Source organism: Notechis scutatus, chromosome 4 (genome assembly GCF_049901735.1).
Source record: "Notechis scutatus isolate UNSWTSFEM ecotype Mainland chromosome 4, rNotScu1.2, whole genome shotgun sequence".
Lineage (NCBI taxonomy): Eukaryota > Metazoa > Chordata > Lepidosauria > Squamata > Elapidae > Notechis > Notechis scutatus.
In genome coordinates this window covers 166,316,471-166,338,880 of record NC_142012.1, presented here as the reverse complement: position 1 = coordinate 166,338,880, position 22,410 = coordinate 166,316,471, and the positions used below count along the sequence as shown (strand labels likewise).

The following is a 22,410-nucleotide window of genomic DNA, read 5'->3' as shown; positions in this document are numbered from 1 at the left end:
TTTGTTGCAAACACAAATGTTATTTAAAAGTGTTTTGCAAGTTTGGCTATCCTTAAATGCATTGACTTCAACTCCCAGCACAGCTGAATGGGGAATTCTGGGAATGGAAGTCAACTCATCTTAAAATTGCATAAACTGTTGGACTTTCCATTGGCTCCAACTGCCTGAGAATTTTCCAATTCCTAATCCAGTTGGGATTAAATAGAAGGCAGCCATTAGAGACACAATGGGTCTTTTGCAATCAGGAATGTTTAATCATTGGATCTTTAATTGCAGCTCATTCCTATGTTTATGTGTCTCTCCCAGCTTGTAATTAACGAGTTACTTTGTGATGCACATTTAGTGTTTGAAGTTGGTGAGGCATTTCATTTTTGCTTGTATTAAAAATCTTTTTCTGGATTAAGAAATTGGTATATCGACATATTGAAGGGCCTCCATCCCGCCTGGGCTTATTTCCCGCCTTTTTTGCTTTGCTCCGCCCCCTCTCCAACCGTCAAAGGCCTTCTCCCGCCCTCTTCCGCTTCCTTATTGGCTGACGGCAATGCCAATCGAGACGAAGGTGTCCTTTTTCGTGAAGGCGCCTCTTGGGCCTGAAGTGATTTTTATTCCGCGTTTCCCGCCTCATTTGGTTCTTTCCCACCTCTGACAGGCTTGGGCCCCGTGACCCACGTGTGGCCATTTCTTATTCTGACGTTATATTGCTGAACACGAGGAATACATTTAATCCTTCCCAAGGGTCGCTAAAGGGCTCGTACTATTATTCCCATTGCCCGCAGCAAGGGTGACGGATAGGTCGGACCGGCTGCCAATCCTAGCAGTCCCGCCCCCCCCTCATGTAACCTGCTGGGAGGGAGGAGCGAATTGGGCGAAGAAAGGGATTGGGGCAAGGGGGCGCGGAGGCTGCCGCCAATCAGCGACGGGCGGTTGGCGCGAGCAGCGAAAGGCGGTGTCCTGATTGGCTGTCGCCTCCGCTTATATGGATGCACGCCGCGGGGTGGACCGCGTGCAGTGGAGGGAGACAGAAAGGAGTGGAAGTCGCGCCTCTCGCTTGCTGGTGAGGTTACGCAAGGGCGGGGCCTGCGGGGAAGGGCGGGGCCTGCGGGTGTCACGGACCCCGCTGAAAGAGCTGCCCTTCGCGGGGAAGAACCGGCCGGGGAAGGTGAAACACCGCGCGCGGGAGCAGAATTGAGAGGGGTGCGTGGGTGGGTTTGCATGCATGTACGTACGTAGGAATGCGATCATGCACGCCTTGCATTGCATGGTCCCCTTTTGACTGCGGGACCCGCCTGGACGGGTGGGAAGCTTTGCCCGGGGGAGGGAGAGGTGGAAGGACAGCCGCTGCAAAGCCCCAGCTGCTGCGGCCTTCACCATGTGCTTTTGGCGAAGCCATTTTGGACGCCGGGAAGCGGAGAGAGGGTGTCTCTCCAAGCAGCCCCTGCCCCGGGACTGGTCAGAAAGGGGACAGGCTTCGCGTGGACGTGGGTGGGTAGGAAGGCTCGCGCGGCGTGGAGCGTTTGGATGGCCGCCACGTGCTTCGGAGCTGGTTCAGCCCAGCCGCACGGTCACTTTGGAGGAGGATGAGCCCGGGGGGGCCCCGGTTGCCGCTTCTCTCCTTGCAGGGCGAGAGCCCCCCCCCAATGGAATAAGCACCTAAAAATGTATTATAAGCGCCTAATTTATATTTATATGCTATGCAAAAGTGTCTCTGGGCGGCTTGCAGTAGCATACGGCAAGAAGGTCCAACCTTAAGCAACTTTTAAGACCTGGAGACTCCAACTCCCATAATTCTGGGAGTTGGAGTCCCCAAGTTTTAAAAAAAAGCTGTGCAGGCTGGGGAATTCTGGGAGTTGGAGTCCCCAGGTCTTAAAAAGCTGTGCAGGCTCTTCAAACTTGACAGCTTTTTAAGACTTGTGGAATTCAACTCCCAGAATTCCTCCTCCCAGGAATTTTGGGAGTTGAAGTCCACAAGTATTAAACTTGCCCAGTTTGAAGACCCTTCTCTTTAAAAGCTGTGCTGGCTCAGGAATTCTGGGAGTTGGAGTCCCCAGTTCTTAAAAGTTGCCAAGGTATAATGGTATGGAGGTGTCCAAAATGATGCATTTTGCACCTAATTTCCATCCCTCCGCCTCCTAGGAAAGTATCTTTTTAAAAATCTATGTTGGTTTGATTAAAGCAAGTATTGGATTCAGGCACGTGGTGGGAACCTGCCTTTTCTTGTGTCTGTGACAGTGGAGGGGATTTACTTCCTTCTTGAGCCACATTTTCCTCCACTGGCTTGAGGCGCTTTTTAAAGTTAAATTTTCCTCTCCTGCCATAATGGCTACTGGTAGCTTGCGAGTGACCTCTTTGTCCTCTGATGTTGCAGAAATTCGACTCCTGGACAGGAGGAGTTAAATATTGGAATTGCTTTTAATGTCTTAAAAGAGGAAGCTCTCAATGAGCTCTAGGCTTTGGTGGTTGCTGCAAATGAAGTGCAACAGTGACTGATGGTTTTACTGAGTAAATTAACATTGTTGGGCTTTCTAAACCATGATATAGCAGCTTTAAATGAGTTTGAGAGTCACTTTCATTGTCCCCCCCCAGGCGAGGAACCAGGAAACTATGTTAGTGAATTCTAATCCTGCCTTAGGCGTGAAAGCTGGCCAAGTGACTTTGGGCCAGTTCTTCTGTCTCAACCCAACCTACCTTGCTGGGTTGTTTTGTGGGGAAAAGGCATGTTGGAGAAGTTTTCAGCCTTGAGTTATTTATAAAAATTAAAGGGGATAAAAATCTAAACCCCATTCAGTTGAACTATATAAAAAACAACATAATTATCAAGTTTATTATAACATGAACTAAATTATATCAGTTTAGATTGCATTATAAAAAACTAATTTTAAAACTAAAGCTATAAAGCTAACCTAAAGAAACTACATCTTTAGTATTCTATGCCCACCCTATTGTTAATGTTAGAATGTTTTTAAAGATTAGTTTGCTTCTAATCAGAATGATTAGATTTGTTCTTGGTTTATAATATTTTAGGAACTGTTTCTTGCTATGCCTATGTGTATTTACTTGTAGAAGAAAACAGAATTTAATGTTTAAAGCTATGAATGATACCCCCCCCCCCTTCCATGTTCTCTCCTTCATAAGGGACTTGCTTGAGAGGGTTTATATCCTAATTATTATGCTTATAAATATAGTAAACTATAAATAGCTATTTTAGTTTTATTCTTTTCCTCATTCTTTCCATCATGTTGCTTGCCTTTTCCTACTGCTGCCTCCTGAGTCAGTACTTGAATTGTCCACTATAACCTTAATTTTCCTTTCTTAATCATTGCTAAGGCTAATTCTATATATGGGAGAAGTAATTTTTCCTATATGCATCATTTATAGTACACCTGATAACACTTGAATGGAAAATAGAATTTAGTGTCAACCTAAATTTTGTGGAGTTGCAGACATGGGGGCTGACTCTAATGTAACAAATAGATTTGTACATGAGACTTAATTTAAGTCTCCCCTTTAGGAAATTTATCTTTAAATATTACCAACTGGTAAAATTAAAATCTATGGAGGAAGTAAGTTGCTTTAGAACTTATCGAGGAAGTAGCATAAATGTTATATATGTATGCACACACTCACTCTCTACTGTTGGAAGTTAACCCACCCCTTCCAACACTACAAATATGTTTAAACATACTATCAAGTATGCTTTCTTGGCTCTAATACAATAGTAAAGTTTTATCTACAGAATGTTGTGCTTTTTATTTTAACAGCTTTATAAGTATGCCACAAATCCAGTCAAATACTTACTGTTTGCATTTTTAAAAAACTTACCTTGCAACAAAGAACAATTTGGGCAGTTAATACAGTATAATACATTATCAAAGATAATTTCTCAGCAATCCATGGACACTTTTGTCCTATTTGTACATAAAAGCAAATTAGAGTTCCTTATTTTAGCTAATCTTGAAGGGAAATAGATGTGGTTTGCTGCTTCCTCAGCAGTATTTTACATTGGTTACTTGTTCAGATAATTAGGCAAGACCATATAAAAAGTATGAAGCTTTTTAATATCTTCTCGAAAGTAAAGGTAAATCTGAAAGGGTTGTTACAAAAGAGACTGTATGTTTCATTTGTATTTATTCAGTTTTTAATCTATGGAGTATTACGTTGCCTCAAATTTGCAGTGGCCTATTTCTTCATATCTTCTCCTGAAAAGGTGGGGTCTGATTTGCTTCATATCTCACGCCTAGCAGTCCAAATTAGCCAGAAAACATCCAGTTTTCCTTGAAGCGGTTAATCTGTTCTAGCCAGAACATGTGCAGGCACTGAGCTTGCCAAGAATTAAGATTTCTTATCACCTGCAACTTGAGAGCGGCTTCTCACTTAGCTGTAAAAATGCTCTCATTACATTGATTCTAAATAGGCAAATGTTTAAATACCTTTTTGGAGGTTTTTTTGGAAAGAGCAAAACATGGAAGTGAGCCCAAAGCTGGTTGCTAAGTAAAATAGTTAAGTCAATTTGGCCCCATTTTATGATCTTTCCTACAACCGGTAAGTGAAACACTACAAATGTTAAGTTAGTAACGGGTTAAGTGAATCCAGCTTCCCCACTGCTTGTCAGAAGGTCGCAAAAGGGAGCCACATGACCCCGGGACATTTGCAACTGTCATAAATACGAGTCAGTTACCAAGTGTCCCAATGTTAATCAGGTGACCACAAGGATGCCACAACGGTCATAAGTGTGGAAAATGGTCCTAGGTCCCTTTTTTCAGTGCCACTGTAATTTTGAACAGTCACTAAATGAACTTGTAAGTCAGCGACTATATGTAGTTGTAACTTCCTTTTCAGGGGTTGCCTTTTCAGGTACCAAAAGCCAAGAAAGTGTACAAGTTTGGATAAATAAAAACAACCAGGGTTCTGAAATAGGAGCATTAGGAATTTTAAGTCAGGACAATTTGGTGCAGGACACAATCGACCTCATGAGCTGCTATAAAAGGCAACACTTAATGTACCTTGTGCAGAACTGGCTGAAAGTCAAACCCTTGTTTAAAACGTTAGGCAGAGCAGCTGGGAATAATACAGGGAGTCCTCGAGTTACGACCACATAGAGAAGGAGAGAAGTTACAATAAGACTGGTAGCCCTCAACTTGCGACTTCATCTGAAGCCAACATTTCTGTTTCCAAATGCAACCTCGGTTAAGTGAATTTTGCCCCCTTTTATGACACTTCTTGCCACTGTTAAGTGAATCCCCGCAGCTATGTTGGTTTGTTCACTGAATCCAGCTTCCCCCATTGACTCTGCTGGTCAGAAGGTCACAAAAGGGGATCGTGTGACCTTGGGATGCTGCGACCGTTATAACTATGAGTCGGTTACCAAGCATCCAAATTTTGATCACGTGACCATGCTGCAGCGGTCATAAGTGTGGAAAATGGTCATAAGTCCCTTTTTTCAGTTGTAACTTTGGTCACTAAATGAACTGTTGAGGACTACCTGTAGTAAGCCAATCCCCCCCCTCCCAAAAAAGAAAGTAGGGGTGGGAAAACCAGGGAGTCCCACCAACCCCTCAAACAATGGCTGCTTCAGATCCCTGTCACACACACACATACACACACACACACCCCAATAAAGTGTAGAGGACTATAGTCAAAGCAGCATCTGATAAAACCAATTTTTCAAAAATAAACCGAGTTAAATCAAGGAAGACAGCACTTTGGTAACCTCCATACCACAGCAAGATGGACTTACTTTAATATTTTAATCCAGATAGTCCTTGACTTAACAGTGACCAAAGTTACAGCAGCACAGACAGAAGTGGCTTATGGCCATTTTTCACACCATTGGTAGCATCCTTGTGGTTTACATGACCCGAATTTAGACACTTGGCAACTGGCTCATATTTACGACGATTGCCAGTGTCCCAGGATCACGCAATCCCCTTTTGCGACCTTCTGAGGAGTAGGGAAGCCAGATTCACTGCACTAACCCATCACTAACTTGAGCAATTGCAATGTTGCAATTGCAATTCTCAACTAACAGCTCTTGGCAAGAAAAGCCATAAAATGAGGCAGAACTCACTTAAAACTGCCTTGCTTAGCAACAGAATTCCTGGGCTCAATTGTGGCCATAAACCAAGGACTACCTGCAAATCACTGTCTAATAAGAGTTAAGGAAAGGGGAAGCAAAGGAACATAATCACCGGTAATTGCAATTTAAAAGCAATTTGTTCTCTTCTGAGTATCTTGATAGCTCGTGTTGGCAAAAATCTGAGATGAGAAATGGATGTGTGTGTGTGTGTTTGTTCTCCACTGCTCTGTTTCTAGTGCTAATCCTGCTTTTATCAAGATCTTTTAATCCCCAGGATTTGTCCCAAATCTACATTTATGTTGATTTTGTTATATTTCCCATTTAGCACAGTTTGTGGGTAATAAGACTGAGTCTGTTTGAACATCAGCTCCACAGCTTTCCAAGTTTGCATACGGGTTTACAATGGGGGATGCCAACAGAAAAAACTCTTTTCTTAATGTAGATTTTGCTGAAGGTTACCCCTGGCTACAGGAGGGAGTTGAAGCCTCATGCCTGGGCTGCCCATGTTGGCATTGCTGTTATGAAATTGTTCGCATCCTTAAAGTTTGGGTTAATTCCCTGGGTTTTGGGTCCTATATTCTATATCTCAAGTCGAGAGGGTGGTTCCTGGCTGCAGAAGTGCTTTCTGCTTTCTGGCAGTTGCCAGGTTATTGTTAGCATAATGTCAGCAAGCCTTTACTACTACACTGGACATGATCTAATGCCTGGAAACCTCATTATTGATTGATAATTACAGTAACTGCAAGAGCAGAAGGGCGTGGTAGCAGAATCTCTGGGAAATAGATGCCGGGTTCTAATATCGTTTAACAAAATAATACAGTTGGAAGGGACCTTGGAGGTCTTTAAGTCCAAGCCCCCCCTGCTCAAGCAAGAGACCCTGCACCCTTTCAGACAAATGGTGGTCCAGTCCAGTCCCTTCTTAAAAGCCTCCAGTGTTGCAGCAGCCACAATTTCTAGAGGCAAGTCCTTCCTCTGATTAACGGTTCTGACTGTCAGGAAATTTCTCCCTTCATTCCAGGTTGCTTCTCTCCTTGATTAGTTTCCATCCATTGCTTCTTGTCACTGCCTTCAGTGCTTTGGAAAATAGGTTGACCCCCCTCTTCTTTGGGGCAGCCCCTGAGATATTGGAAGGCTGCTGTCGTGTCAACCCTAGACCTTCTTTTCATGAGACACACCCAATTCCTGCAAACGTTCTTTCTATGTTTTAGCCTTCATGTAATCTAATGTACAAGATGTACAATAAACATGTACAATGCCGGGTGGTTCACAATGATCAAATAAAATTTCATTATTAAACAAATGAATACTTTCTAGAGGCCTGGTCGCTGTTCCTTTGTAAATTAATTTTCATGCCAATGAAGCATTGCTAAGTTACTATGTTTTCTGGCTTCTAGGTTCCAGTTAAGTAGCTGAAGAAATCTGGAATTATGGATCATGCCAGGAAAGCAATATTTAACATGGTAAGGATGTCTATGTATATAAGAATGAATATGACAGAATAAGATTGTCATTACACACTTTCCCCCCCATCCGTCGTCTGGTTTCAACCCATTGCTGTTGACAGATAGTCCTTGGTTCGCTGCCCCTTGTTCAGCGACCGTTATGACTGGTCCTCAAAGTTCTGACTGTCTCAGCGCTTCTGTGATCATGTGATCACAGTCTGGGATCTGGGCAACCAGCTGGCACTTACGTTTGATGCATACGTGACCATGTGTGATTTGCAACCTTCCTTGACAACCCACAAGCAAAGCCAGTGGGGGAAGGTAGCAAGTCGCTTGGGGAAGCTCACCCCATGCCCCCTTCTCTAGCCTCTGCATTCACAGCCACTTGCACCCGCTCTCCAAACATTGCTGTGCCCATACCATACCTGCCTAGCCACCCATGCACCCTCACTCATCTGGCATGAGCTCTCTCCACACCCAGCTGTACTCATGCTGCCCCTCCTCACCCCTCTGTGCACCCCTTGAGCCCTCTCCCACCCAGTGCCTCAGATAGAAAGTCCCTACAGAGAGTGGTGAGAACAGTGGAGAAGATTATAGGAAGTTCGCTTCCTGTCATTCAGGATGCTGCTTATAAGCGTTACGTGCTTAGAGCTCAAAGCCTTGTTAGAGACCCCCCACACACCCCTTCACAGTCTGTTTCTGTTGCTCCCCTCTGGGAGGAGGTTTCGAAGTATTTCTAGCAGGACTTCCAGATCCTTGGAACTGCTTTGTTCCCTAAGCCGTCCGTCTGGCAGACTCGCAGGATTCGTTTCTCTCGCCATGTACATGTGTACATCTGAACTAGACTGTGTTGTTTCTCCATGTCCTATAATATATGTGGGTATGTGCACAATTTTGTATTTTGTCATGTTCATGTAGTGTATATTGGAGGTGGTAGACCCTTTGAGAGCGGAATGCGATGAAATTTTAATGTATGCCGATTAGTGCACATTCAAAGTGCACAATAAAATCATTCTAAGTCAATAGCCACTTGCCTGCCTGCTGGCCCACCACCTGGGACTTGCAACTTTCTGTTGGCTTCCTCGCTGACTTGGTTGTCGGAAGCTGGCTGGGAGTTACAAGGAGGTGCTCCCTCAATGATCCAAGGTTCCTCGCTTAACAACAATGATACTACAACATACGATGTTTCACATTTTGCCTACATTAGCAAGGGAAATTCCATACCCAATTGCTGTTGTAACTCAAGGACAGCTTGCAATCAAGAAGCTCCTTCCATTGCAGGTGGCCCTACTTCACTTTTGCCACTTGACACGCTGTTTAAGGAGGCCTGCTTAAAATTGCTGAACGTTTATTGGCTAACCAGCAAACCTGGTGTGCCTGATTTTTTACTCCTACAGGAAGCCAGCTGAGAGTAAGTCAGATCACAAGGTAATTAACTAGCCCCTGAGAAGTGCTCCAGGCAGCAAGGGGAAGAATGAGGCAATCTCTAATTGAACGCTGGCTTCATTTCAAGGCTGTTGAAATGTGTGCAGAGAACTGTTTCAGCTCCTGTGACTCCTCTTAACACAATAAGAGAGATAAAATAAAAGAGAGCCGGTTTGTTCTAGTGGCGAAGATGCCAAGCTAAAAACGAGGAAACATTTGAGTTCTATTCCCACCTTAGCCATGAAAGCTGGCTGGGTGACTTTGAGCTAATCGCCAAGAAACTAAAGACAAAAACTGCCTAATGTCATGCAAACAAGTTACACAATTTAATGTAAAATTTAAGATAAGAATATTGAGGGGGAAGAGATGATTATTTAGCAGTATCTTAAATGCTGAAAGTGAGAGCCAGGTGCACCTCTCTAGGGAGTGTATATACCAGTGTGTCAAATCTCTGACAACGTGCGCGCAGTGGACATAAGTGTGAAAAATGGTCGTAAGTCACTTTTTTTCAATGCCATTGTAACTGAACAGTTGCTAAGTAAACTGCTTTAAGTCAAGGACTATCTGTATTTACGACCAGTGCAGTGTCTTGAGGTCACTTATTTGTAAACCACCTCAGCTGACCAGCACAGTCAATGGGGGAAGCCAGTTTTTTCTTAATAACTGCATGATTCACTTAGCAACTGCAGTGATTCACATAACAACTCCGGTTGTAAAATGGGGCCCAACTCCACTCTTTCTTAGCAATGTGTTGGATTCTGTTCTGGCGTAAGTTGAGGACCCACCTGTACCTGGGTCAACCCACAGGCCTTCCTGCTCAGCTGGATTAAAATAAAAATAAGAGACTTTAGAATAACTTTATTGCCATTTTGAACGGACACTAATCAGCGCACATTAAAATGAAATTTCCTTGCCTCCAGCTCTCAAAGGGTCACCACCTCCAATATATGCTACATAAAAACATGACAAAATAAATACAGGAGTAAATACAAAAGTATGCATGTACTGCCATATGTGACACAGAGAAACAAACATGTACATGGGACAGAAACGAATCTTGCGAGTTTGCCAGACAGATGTCATAGGCAGCAAAGCTGGTCCAGAATCTTGTAGCCCTGCTAGAAATACTTCGAAACCTCCTCCCAGAGGGGAGCAACGGAATCAGACCATGAAGTGGGTGGGTGTGGGGTCTTTAACAATGCTTTGAGCTCTAAGCCCATAGCGCTTGTAAGCAGAATCCTGAATAACGGGAAGCGAACTTCCTGTGATCTTCTTGGCTGTCCTCACCACTCTCTGTAGGGGCTTTCTATCTGAGGCGCTGCTGCCACCAAACCAAACAGGGATGTAGTGCGTTAAAACGCTCTCCATAGTGCCTCTGTAAAAAGTGGCCAGGACAGGAGGAGAAAAGATGTGCTCTCTTTCTGAATGTGCATTTCCCCCAAGAACAGGACATGACCTTTGGGACATATAAGATTTACCCACCACCATCAGAGTAGCAAAAGACGCAAAGCTCACTACATTGCACGGCCCCCTGGAGCATCTCAAACACAAAACCTCAGAAGCCTATAAAGGTCCGTCCATCCATTTTGTCAGCGGTTCCTTCCAGCTCTAAGCTCCGTAATGCTTGTGAGCCGCATGCTGCATGGCAGGAAGCGAGATTGTGTCGTTTTTGTACAAGAAAGGGTGACTTTTCTTTTTTCCCCCCACTCTTGTGCGATCAAATCTCCTATCTCTAGTTCGGAGCGGAGCCCCTCTCCTATACTCGCTTCAGTTTGGCCCGACAGCCGGACGGGGACAGCAGCCGTGTGGAAATGAAACTCTCGGCCGAGGAAGAGGAGGCGGGGGAGAACGGCATGATCGACCATCTGCCCCCCAGGAAAGCCAAATCCAGAAGGCATCGGCACCTGTGCTGCGTGTGTGGCGGGGTGGCCCTCCTGTTTCTAATAGGTAAGTTGAGCAGAGGCGCGATTGGCTGCTGAGAAACATGAGCGGAGAGGGTCACGTGGTCGCCTCTCGCAACCTTCTGGCGAGCGAAGTCAACGGGTGGAAGCCAGGTTCACTTAACAAACAGCCGTGTTAACAACTGCGGTGATTCACTTACCTGTGGCCAGAAACTTTGCAAAATTGGGCCATACTCACTTAAAGGCACGGGGTCTCACTTAGCAACAGACATGTTGGGGGTCAGTTGTGGCATACCATCGAGGGCTACCTGTACTGCCCTGCCAACTTTTTAAAATAATCATGGAGTTTTCTCAATAGCGTTGTGTTTGTTCTTAGGTAGGTTATTGTTACATAAATGGCATTTACATTTGCTGTTTTTAAAGAAGAAGTTGAGAGTAAGTGAACTGCATGGAAAGAAGTTGGAAATCGCTGCTTTTTATTTCTTTTTTTTCCCTCATGCTATCCCCTTTCCCCTTATTTTCCATTGCCTTTATTTTCATTTGTATTTTATATTAAGACAAAAACATACATCTTTTCAACAACGTCTGTCAGTCATCCAGGTCATGGATGTCGCAAAGGTGCTTCCCCCCTCCAAAAGGCAACTGGACTTCCTTGGTTTTTTTTCCCCTGGAAAATGTTTCCCTTTTCATCCAAGAAGCTTCTTCACTTCCAACTTCAGAAGAAGCTTCTTGGACGAGAAGCGAAAGGGATTCCAAGACAAAAATTAAGCAAGTCCCAATTGCCTTGGGATCTTTCCAACAACGCAGCTGTGTGCGAATTGTGCTGTCCTTTTCGATGTGACGCCTTCACCCGTTCAACCCTGATGTCTTCCATCTCCTCACCTTTTGCAGGATTTTTGTTTGGCTACATAAGTTTCCGTGCCCGGATGCCACCAGTGCCAGAGTGTAGCAATGGCGCAGCATCACCGAAAGTCTTCACTCCATCTGAATACTCCGAAGCCAACAATCCCGCGTCCGATCCAGTGCTCTATTGGGGAGACCTGAAGAAATTACTGGCCGATCGGCTAGGCAAGGCCAACTTCCAAGAGACAATCTGGTAAGGATTTCCTGATAGTCCCTTCTGATATAGAAGAAAGTGTTAACATGTGGACAGCTGTGGGTCTGGCTACGTTGGATGCAGGGTAACAGAGTTGGAAGGGACCTTGAAGGTCTTCTAGTCCAACCTTATACCTTTTCTGACAAATGTTTGTCCAATCTCTTCTTAAAAACATCCAGTGATGGGGCACCTACAACTTCTGAAGTTCAGTGATTAATTGTTCTCACTCTCAGGAAATTCCTCCTTAGTTCCAGGTTGCTTCTCTCCTGGATTAGTTTCCATCTGTTGCTTCTTGTCCTGCCTTTGGATACTTTGGAGAAGAGGTTGACCCCCCCCTCTTCTTTCAGGCAGCCCCTCAAATACTGGAAGACTGCTGTCATGTCATCCGTAGTCGTCCTTTTCATTAAACTAGACAAACCTAATTCCTGCAATTGTTCTTCATATATTTTAGCTTTCAGTCCCCTAATCTTCTTCGTTGCTCTTCTGTGCACTATTTCTAGAATCTCAGTATTTTTTTTTAATATCGTGGAGACCAAAAACGGATGCAATAACCCCCAAGTGGGGTCTTATTAAGTCTTTAGCAATAGCAACAGCAATACCACTTAGACTTATATACCGCTTCACGGTGCTTTACAGCCCTCTCTCTGAGCAGTTTGCAGAGCCATCCCCCCAATAATCTTGAGTCCTCATTTTACCCACCTTGGAAGGATGGAAGGCTGAGTCAACCTGGAGCTGGTCAGGATCGAACTGCTGGCAGCCGGCAGTTAGTAGAAGTCGCCTGCAGTACTGCATTGTAATCACGGCACCATCACTTTATAAAGTCGATTTAAGAGTTTGTGTGAAGACAGTGGTCTGATAGAACTTCTGACTTTTGATGCCTTTGCTTCTCTCACAGGAATGTGTCCTCCAAAAATCACGAAGCCGGCAGTGTACGGGACGAGGTTCTGGCCTATGACATCCACAAGCGGTTTGTGTCTTACAACTTGGATAAAGTCTGGGATGATGAGCATTATGTCCGTCTCCAAACCAGGTAGGAAGTTTGGCTCAAAATCTCCACAGGGGGAGTGGGCGGGTGGGTGGAGGTGTCCTCTCTTCAACCGGCTCCACTCGCACTCGGGAAGGTTGCCGCTTGGGCTCCTGATCGGTCAAGTCTCGTGAAAAAAGATCACTTAGAAAAGAAAGCCAGTTTGGTCTAGTGGTTAAGGTACCAGGCTAGAAAGCAAAGAATTGTGAGTTCTAGTCCCGTCTTAGGCAGGAAAGCCTGCTGGGTGACTGGGCCAATCACCAGGAGACTGAATTCTAGTCCTGCCTTAGCCGCAAAAGCTGGCTGGGTGATTTTGGGCCAATCACCAGGAGACAGGAATTTCTACTTCCACTTTAGCTGGGAAAACCAGCCAAATGACTCCAAGGCTTGTTTCCCTCTCGACCCAGCTCTCCTCACAGGGTGGTTGTTGTGGACAAAATAGGAGGAGGAAGTTGTATTGGATATGTTCGCCTCCTGAGTTGTTTGTAAAAACAGTTAAGGACAGGATATAAACAAACGAGGCACATGCTTCCTCTATATTGCTCTTTAAGGGTACACCTATAGGAAATCACATGGTGTCTGGGGTATTATTGGGAGCTGGTCCAGGTGCCCAGCTGCTATTGATAGTGTCGCAGCTGGGCCACAGTTACATGATCACAACTGCTGACTTCCCTGCCGGCTTCCCGTAGTCAAAAGTCCTTGGGGAAGTTGGCACAAGGTATGCTCGCTTAATGACCCACGTGGTCCTTGCTTAAGGATGGCAATTGGAATGGCTGTCGATAAACCATCCGGTCATGTGACATTGCAATTTACGACCAAATTGCTGTAATCGCTGGCTGCTTATGCTCAGGGTTTTTCTCCTTTTTGGGGGTGGGGGGTGGGGTTCATTTCTTTTACGTAGCTTTTTAATTTCTGTCAGCCACCCAGAATTACGTATTTTAGATAGGCAGCCTTGGAAATTGAAATAGATTTTTTTTTTTAAAATGCCGCAAGGTAACCTGCAGTAATGACCACAATAGCAATAAGACTTATATACCTCTTTATAGTGCTTTCCAGCCCTCTCTGAGCGGTTTACAGAGCCAGCTTCTTGCCCCCAATAATCTGGGTCCTCATTTCACCCACCTAGGAAGGAAAGAAGGCTGAGTCAACCTTGAGCCTGGTGGGATTCGAACTGCCAAATTGCAGACAGACGGCTGCAGCAGAAGTCGCTTGTAGTACTGCACTCTAACCACTGTGCCACTGAGGCTCTTATATCTTACACAATACTATTTTTTAGGTCTTCAAATGTAGTTTCTTTGGAAAATACTGGAAACACAATTCTGGAGAGTCCCAGTGTTTTCGTAGCCTACGGTGAAAACGGCCAGGTTTCGGTAAGTCTATCCTAGAGCTCAGTGGCTTTATTCTTCCCAACCGGACACCATCAAAGAAGATTTAGAAAAAAACAACATAAACCGTAAAATACAAACAATGTTATAGTCATAAGAAGTGAAGCAAATACCGTATTTTTCGGAGTATAAGACACCCTTTTCCCCCCGCTAAAAGAGGGTGAAAATTTGGGTGCGTCTTATACACCGAACGTAGCTCTCGCCCACGAGGCCAAGACGCGAGGAACAGAGGCAGCGACGGTCTGTGGCAATCCCTGCAGCCTAGAACAGCTGGTCGGGGGTATTCCCGCCAATCAGGCTGCGACAATGTGCCGAAGCTGACCAGGCTGTTGGCTATTTGCTGCGAGGACCTGTCAAGAGTTTGCGGCGGCAATCGCATCCAGAGATCACACACAAGTAACTGATTCAGCAGGATTCAGTAACTTTACTTTCACAGCAGCAGGCAGCTTTAGTACAGAATGGGTTGAGCTAAGCCACGCCCAGGCTCCTTGCTGTCTCCTTACTCACACAGCAAATACTGTTTTCAGTTTCCAAACAGCCCTCAGCTTTCACACACTGACAGGACACTAGCCAGATGAATACCGATGGATGCTGGTAGGCAGAGGCAGGATTCCCCCCCCCCCCTTATTTTCCTCCCCAAAAACTAAGGTGCATCTTACGCTCCAGAGCATCTTATACTCCGAAAAATACAGTAGGTTAATAGGGAAGATGAGAAGGACAGTAGGTAATACAGCCCTACTATGTGGTTTGACAAAAAAAATACTATAAAATAGCATTTTGTGTGTCACAATACTATTTTATAGTATCTTTTTGTCAGACCACATAGTAGGGTTGTATTACCTATTGTCTTTCTCATCTTCCCTATTAACCTATTTCCTTCGCTTCTTATGACTATAACTTTGTATTTTATGATTTATGTTGTTTTAATTTAGTATCCTATTACGACTTACCTCGTTTGCTTATTGAGTATCCCATGACTTATCCCATGAGTATTGTATCTTATGATTTATGGTGATTGCATTTTATGATTATGATCGTGATTTATCACTTGTTGCTTGTATGCACACTGAGAGCCTACGCACTGGAGACAAGTTCCTTGCAGGTGTCCCATCACACTTGGCCCATAAAGAGTAAAATAATTCTATTGTGTTAATTTCTGCAAAGGTTCTTCCTTCATCCAGAGAAATTGGAGGTGCAACACCCCCTAAAAATCTCACAATCCCCTCAACACTGTCTAACTATTGACAAAGTCTGCACTACTATTACTATTAACCTTCTCATCACTCCTTATTACCCATCCCCTCCCACTTGTGACTGTATGACTGTAACTTTGTCGCTTGTATCCTTACGATTTATGTTGACTGTTTCCTAGTATGATTTGATTTGCTTATTGTACCCTGTGATTATTATTCAGTGTTGGACCTGATGATTCTTGACTCTTGACGAATGTCTCTTTTCTTTTATGTACACCGAGAGCATTTGCACCCAAAGACAAATTCCTTGTGTGCCCAATCACACTTGGCCAATTAAGAATTCTATTCTATTTTATTGCCTGCCTGCTAAGGTCCACCCCAGATGTTGGCCAAGGTTTATTGTAAGGCTGCTTGATGGGAGCTATGTGGGCTGACTAATCTCCTCTATTGCAGGGCAAACCAGTTTTCGCCAATTATGGCCGTAAAGATGATTTCAAAGTCCTTCTGGACAAAGGCATCCTGCTGAATGGCACAGTGGTCGTTGTGCGAGCTGGCAGTATTACTTTTGCCGAGAAGGTAACATTATTTTTATTTACTCCATTTAGAAATTACCAATGTCCCTCACAAGAGTTTGACTCTGGGCGATCAAATACAAAGAAAAGACATAAAACGATGTAACACAAAGGTTAAACACAAGAACATAATTAAAATTCAGAATTAAAAAGCGGAATTAAAACCCTGCATCTCTGCGGGCCCGGGCGAGTCGGCAGGGTTTGGTGTTCTGTGAGAAGTGGAAAATGTGACATTCTCCCAAAACATGAACAGAGCGTAAAAGTAAGAGAAGCCAGGTGGCAGGCAATTGAGTGGCAGTTCCAGCCGTTGGCATCCTCCGTTGCCCAATCAGGTCATCTAAAGTGATGCTATAAATGAGAAAAATCCTCGGAAAAATGCCTGCTTGGGATGATGCTCTTCCTGTCTCCCATCAATTTATATGTTCATAACGTTCAGCAAAATTTTAAAAACTGAACGAACAAAAAGAGGTAATGCAATAAAATACCAGCAGCTAGCAAAACAAATCGCAGAATTTAACATTCACTCCTCTAGTCCTTGGGGGATCTCTGAGGTTTGGTTGTGCTAAACCCTTCTCCCTTCTTGGTACTGACCTAGTTGGGTAATGAAATGTCTGCAAGGAAAGAAGCTTAGAAGAGCACCAGAGACCCCACAGTCTTCCTCCTCCTCTCTGCAACCCCCCCTTTCCTTCTAACACTGATAATGTTACCTAGCTGGGTAATAAAACGTCTGCAAGAAAACAACCAGCCAAGCTCAGAAAGAATCAGTTTTCCTATCTCTATTTTGACTTTGTAGATTTTTTTTGGGGGGGTGGGAAGGGATAGAAAATCTTCGGAGCAGAGCTGCTTCACTTTTAGAACTGAGTAGAAACGTGATTGAATGGAGCGGCGCGTAGAGTTCAGGGGTCTCTGGGGAAAGAGGTGTCCCGTTACTTTGCCAACTCTCTGTGCCCCTCAACTGCTTTTCCACACCCCAGTACAAAAAACACACCCCCATCTCCCCCTCTAGGTTGCCAACGCCAAAACACAACGCGCTGTGGGAGTGCTGATCTATCCAGATCCCGCTGACTACAGTAACCTTGGACCAACCGAGGCTCTCTTTGGACACGTGAGTTTTTTGGGTTTTTTTTTTTTTTTATAAAAACCGTTTCCTTGTCCGTGAACTCCCCATGCCTCCCTTTGAAGCAGAAGTCTCCCAACTTTTTAAGAGCCATGGATTACCACTCCCAGAATTCCCCAGCCAGCCACCTTAAAAGGGGAGGGAGTCACCCGGTCGTTAAGCGGATCTGGCTTCCCCAGGGATTTTGCTCGTCGGAAGCTCGCGAAAAGGCGGGATTACATGACCCCTCCCAGAACATTGCAACGGTCATAAGTACATGCCAGTTGCCAAAGCGTCCGAATTTGGATCGTGTGACCCTGGGGAGGCTGCAATGGTCGTACGTGTGAAAAAAAAAAATGTCCCTCCGTCACTTTTCAGTGCCGTTGTAACTTCGAACAGTCACTAAATGAATGGTTGTAAGTCGAGGGCTACCTGTAGACCAGACCTGAGCTGGTGGCATGAAGGGGACATGGGAAGGAAACTCTCAATTGATGCATTTAGTGCTTTTGTGGTGCGTCGTCTTCTTCTTTCTGAAATTCTCCTTTTGTCTTGCAGGCTCATCTTGGTACCGGTGACCCTTATACCCCTGGGTTCCCTTCTTTCAACCACATTCAGTTCACCCCTGTCAAGTCTTCGGCCCTCCCCGGCATCCCCGTCGCAAGTATTTCGAGCTCGGCCGCACGACAATTAGCCAGGTAACTGCTCCACCTGTTTTCAAACTTCTTGCCTGTTAGATTTGAGGGTTGCTGGCAGCGAGACCGATAAAGCTGCGTTATTTCAACCGTTGTCCTCTCCCTCTCTGCACGAGAACCAGAAAACTAAGCTGAGAAAGAGGAATTTCCACTGTGCAAACTTGTTGTTAGTGACAGAGGCAGCTGCAGCCCAACCGTCGTCATTTTCCTGGTGGGGGGGAATAAAATAAATTGCCTTAAAAGAATAAGGACAATAGCAATAGTGCTTAGACTTACATAGCGCTTCACAGGGCTTTCCAGCCCTTCTCTTAAGCAGTTTACAGAGTCAGCATCCTGCCCTCAACAATCTGGCTCCTCATTTTACCAATGATGGGAAGGCTGAGTCAACCTTGAGCTGGTCGGGATCGAGCTCCTGGCAGCGGGCTGAATTAGCCTGCAGTACTAGACTATAACCACTGCGGAAGGAAGGAAGGAAGGAAGGAAGGAAGGAAGGAAGGAAGGAAGGAAGGAAGGAAGGAAGGAAGGAAGGAAGGAAGGAAGGAAGGAAGGAAGGAAGGAGACGGGAATGAGAAGAAGGGAGGAAAAGGAAGGAGCAGGAAGGAAGGAGAAGGAAGGAAGGAAGGGAGATGAGAATGAGAAGGTGAAAGAAGGATGCATGGATGGTGGGAGGAGAAGGAAGGAAGAGGAAGGAGATGGGGCTGAGAAGAGGGGAGGAAGAGGAAGGAGAAGAAAGGAAGAGAGATGAGAAAGAAGGATGCATGGATGGGAAGAGAAGAAGGAAGGAAGGAAGGAAGAGTAATAGACTTACATATCACTTCACAGTGCTTTATGGCCCTCTCTAAGTGGTTTACAGAGTCAGCCTCCTGCCCCCAACAATCTGGGTCCTCATTTACTGGCCTTGGAAGGACGGAAGGCTGAGTCAACCTTGAGCTGGTCAGGATCAACTAACTATTGGCATTGGACAGAGTTATCCTACAATGCTGCGTTCTAGGGAAGGGAAAAGAAAAGAAAAGCAGTAGCACTTATATACCGCTTCACAGAGCTTTACAGCCTTCTCTCTAAGCAGTTTACAGAGTCAGCCTCTTGCCCCCAACAATCTGGGTTCTCATTTTACCCACCTCAGAAGGACAGAAGGCTGAGTCCACCTTGAGCCTGGTGGGATTTGAACTGCCAAATTGCAGGCAGCTGGTAGTCAGAAGTAGCCTAAAGTACAGCACTCTAACCACTGCACCGTGGCAGCTCTCCACAATGCAGGTAGTCCTTGACTTAATGACCACAATTGAGCCCCAAATTCCTGTTGCTAAGTGAGATAGTTGTTAAGTGAGCTTTGCTCCAGTTTACAACCTTTCTTGCCCAGTTGTTAAGCGAATCACGGCAGTTATAAAGTTAGTCACACAATTGTTAAGTGACTCTGCCTTCCCCATTGCTCGTCAGAAGGTCACAAAAGCAGCTCCCGGGACACTGCAACCGTCATAAATAGGAACCAGTTGCCAAATGTCTGAATTTTGATCACATGACCAAGGGGATGCTGTAGCGATTGCAAGTGTGAAAAGGGTCATAAGTCACTTTTTTTCAATTCCGTTAAGACTTTGAACGGTCACTAAATGAATAGTTATAAGCTGAGAGCTCCCTGTGTCCTGTTCCTTGAAATAACAAGAAATAGAAATTTTGTGTTGAAATTATGACAGTGTCAGGGTTCCAGAAAACCTCCACTCCAAACAACAACTCCCAAGACAGACCATCCTCTCAAAAGTTCTGTTTTAATTGGATAGTAAACTGGCACAACTGGGGAATCCCAAATCTGAAAGTTCGGGCTTCCTCGCAATAAGTAAAAATTACAAAATTCAACCCCCTGCACCCAACATCGCATCACGTGCCCCATCCGCCCCAACTTGAGACTTCCCCTCACTTAGGCGCAAAACAACATGACCTTGATTTAGAAAAAGAATGTTGTTATGTCTAACTACATACACTCCAAGAAATTCCACCCCTCCCGTTTTCCCAGGCTCAAAATGTGGCAGCATGGGAGCATCTGGTCTCAATATGGCTCCCAAAGCCGACCGACAGTTTTGAAGGTGCCCGAGCATGTCATGGGATGTTGGAGAAGTGCACCTCAGGTAACATAAGAGTAATGCGTTCCGGTTCTGCTTTCAGCATTCTGGACGGGTCAGACTGTCCCACCACCTGGCAATACACAGTCTTTCACAAGTGTGGTACTTCTCCGACGGGAACAAACGTGAGGATCAATGTTAGCAACCCCCTGGTAGAGAAGAAAATCCTGAACATCTTCGGCGTGATTAAAGGTTTTGTGGAACCAGGTGAGCATACGCCCCCTCGGGCCATGGAGTTTGGAAGAAGGTTGGGTCTGAGTGGGAATGGGACAACCCTCCACAGCCAACTTGCTGTGGCCAACTCGTCATGGCCAACTCACTGCAGGACAAGTTTAACAATTCTGTTTCATTATTTCAAATAAATGTTATTTTAATTTTTGCCATTCCCATTTCATTCTGGTCCTGTCTTTTGCATCCTTTAATGATTCTGTTCCACCATTTCTTTGGTATTAGTGCAACTCTTAAGTGTGTTAGTCAGTTGTCCTGCAGTGAGTTGGCCGTGGCACATTGTCATAGATCTGGTCTGAGCACAGCTTCCTTGGCATCCTTTCTGGTCCTTTGTGGATCTCCTGGTTGGAGCGGGGGGGCGGACACTGAGGGACCCCAAATCAAAACATCCTCAAAGGCGCGTGCCGTTGTTGTAGTCAGATTCTGAGGGGGGAGATTGAGCAGCTGACAGGGAGTGGGAGTGTGACTCCGGTGGCTGTAGAAGACACAGGGGAAGGGCACAGTCTGGCTGGGCATTCAGAGGAAGACCCAAGGCCACCTATTCATCCTAGGCACGCAGGGAGGAATGGAGAAGGGAGCAACATGGCTTACGGGGGAGAAAAAGGCCCTGATCCCTTTCATTAGTTGCAACTGGGAGAACAGGATATAAGAAGGGCGTTTGCATACAGCACCTTGCTAGAAGCAAAGCGTGCATTATCTTTGTCGAGGCTTATCTCCCAAGTGTGGGTGCTGCGTTATCCTTTGGAAGTCTGCAATTTATCATCCTGGCCTGCGGTGTTAATTACTTCAATGTGGTTTGTGTTGGGTTTTTTTATTTCTAATTTATCTCTACTTTGGGTTCGGACTGTAGACTGTTTTTGGAAGAGTTTGATCTCCAACCGAGCATAATTGGACATTGGAGGCCAAGTTGGAGGCATTAAAGGGAATTTATCTATTTTTGTGACTTTGTTATTTTTGTGGGATTTGAATTTGAGCTTGTATTCTGATTGGTTGTCAGATTCCCATGAGGCCATGCAGGGGCAACTCTGTAGGCTGTCCTAAGTCCCCCAGGCTTGGTTGAGCCTTGCTGGATGATGATGTCATGAAAGGGCTTTGGGCAATTCCTATTATAGCTCTACCTGGAGTAGATCTTTGTTATGTAAAATAGACTGGCCCAGGCCAAAACAATGGTCCATTAGCAAAGGTGAGGGGTATGTTTCTGCCTCTCTTTGAGTTTCTACTTTTCTTTTTAGGGGAAATATCCTGCCTTTTTAATATTTCCTAGGATGTATCATTTTTCTAGGAGAGGGCTGGGTGCTAACTTCCTACATTAGCGACAGGAATTTTGGGATCCCTTGTCTTAAGTCAAGAATTACCAATAAGCGGTCAGAGTCAGGCCTAACATCCTTGCCAGGTGTGTTCCTAGATACTCCTTAGAACTTTCCACTGTCCTGTTGACCCCCCATCCTAGAACTTTCTGGCTGTCACAACCCTCCCTGCTTCGTTGCAATTTTGGATTCTGTGAGCCTGCTCTCTCTTTGCAGACCGCTACGTCGTGATCGGAGCTCAGCGCGATGCCTGGGAAAACGGAACGGTGAAATCTGCAGTCGGGACGGCCCTGTTGTTGGAGCTGGCCCACACCATCTCCGGGATGGTCAAAACCGGTAAGGTTTTTGGGGGAAATGGGGAACAAGAGGAGGAGACAGTCTGCTGTTTTGGAGGAAGGGGGGCCTGAACTGAACGGGATCGCTGATTTCTCTCTCCTGTGCTTGGCAGATGGCTACAAACCTCACCGAAGCATCATCTTTGCCAGCTGGAGCGCAGGCGAATTTGGAGCCATTGGTGCCACAGAATGGCTAGAGGTAGGAGCTGGGTTTTTTTTAAAAAAAAATTAAAACACTTCCATGGTACAGAGCCTCTTGAGTAGAGTAGAGTAGAGTAGAATAGAATTAGAATAGAATTAGAATAGAATTAGAATAGAATAGAATAGAATAGAATAGAATAGAATAGAATAGAATAGAATAGAATAGAATAGAATAATAGAATAGAATAATAGAATAGAATAGAATTCTTTATTGGCCAAGTGTGATTGGACACACAAGGAATTTTTCTTGGTGCAAATCCTCTCAGTGTACATAAAAGAAGAGAGACATTTGTCAAGAATCATCAGTTACAACACTTAATAATAATCAC

General features: G+C 45.0%; 1 protein-coding gene across 3 annotated transcripts in view; it reads left to right on the top strand.

The window, feature by feature from the left end:
- Window positions 1-1,003: 1,003 nt before the first annotated feature.
- The window catches only part of TFRC (transferrin receptor), a 38,016-nt gene continuing 16,609 nt past the window's right edge, over window positions 1,004-22,410 (top strand). The window contains exons 1-12 of one of the 3 annotated variants that reach the window (XM_087965594.1): window positions 1,004-1,054; window positions 7,468-7,533; window positions 10,677-10,887; window positions 11,733-11,937; window positions 12,833-12,967; window positions 14,238-14,331; window positions 15,993-16,115; window positions 17,118-17,216; window positions 17,763-17,902; window positions 20,054-20,217; window positions 21,762-21,881; window positions 21,994-22,079. In XM_087965594.1, the coding sequence (XP_087821720.1) occupies window positions 7,501-7,533; window positions 10,677-10,887; window positions 11,733-11,937; window positions 12,833-12,967; window positions 14,238-14,331; window positions 15,993-16,115; window positions 17,118-17,216; window positions 17,763-17,902; window positions 20,054-20,217; window positions 21,762-21,881; window positions 21,994-22,079 (1,410 nt within the window). In that variant the 5' untranslated portion in view covers window positions 1,004-1,054; window positions 7,468-7,500. Of the gene's footprint in view, window positions 1,195-7,467; window positions 7,534-10,676; window positions 10,888-11,732; window positions 11,938-12,832; window positions 12,968-14,237; window positions 14,332-15,992; window positions 16,116-17,117; window positions 17,217-17,762; window positions 17,903-20,053; window positions 20,218-21,761; window positions 21,882-21,993; window positions 22,080-22,410 lie in introns of all 3 variants that reach the window. The other 2 variants (XM_087965595.1, XM_087965596.1) reach the window with 2 other exon arrangements.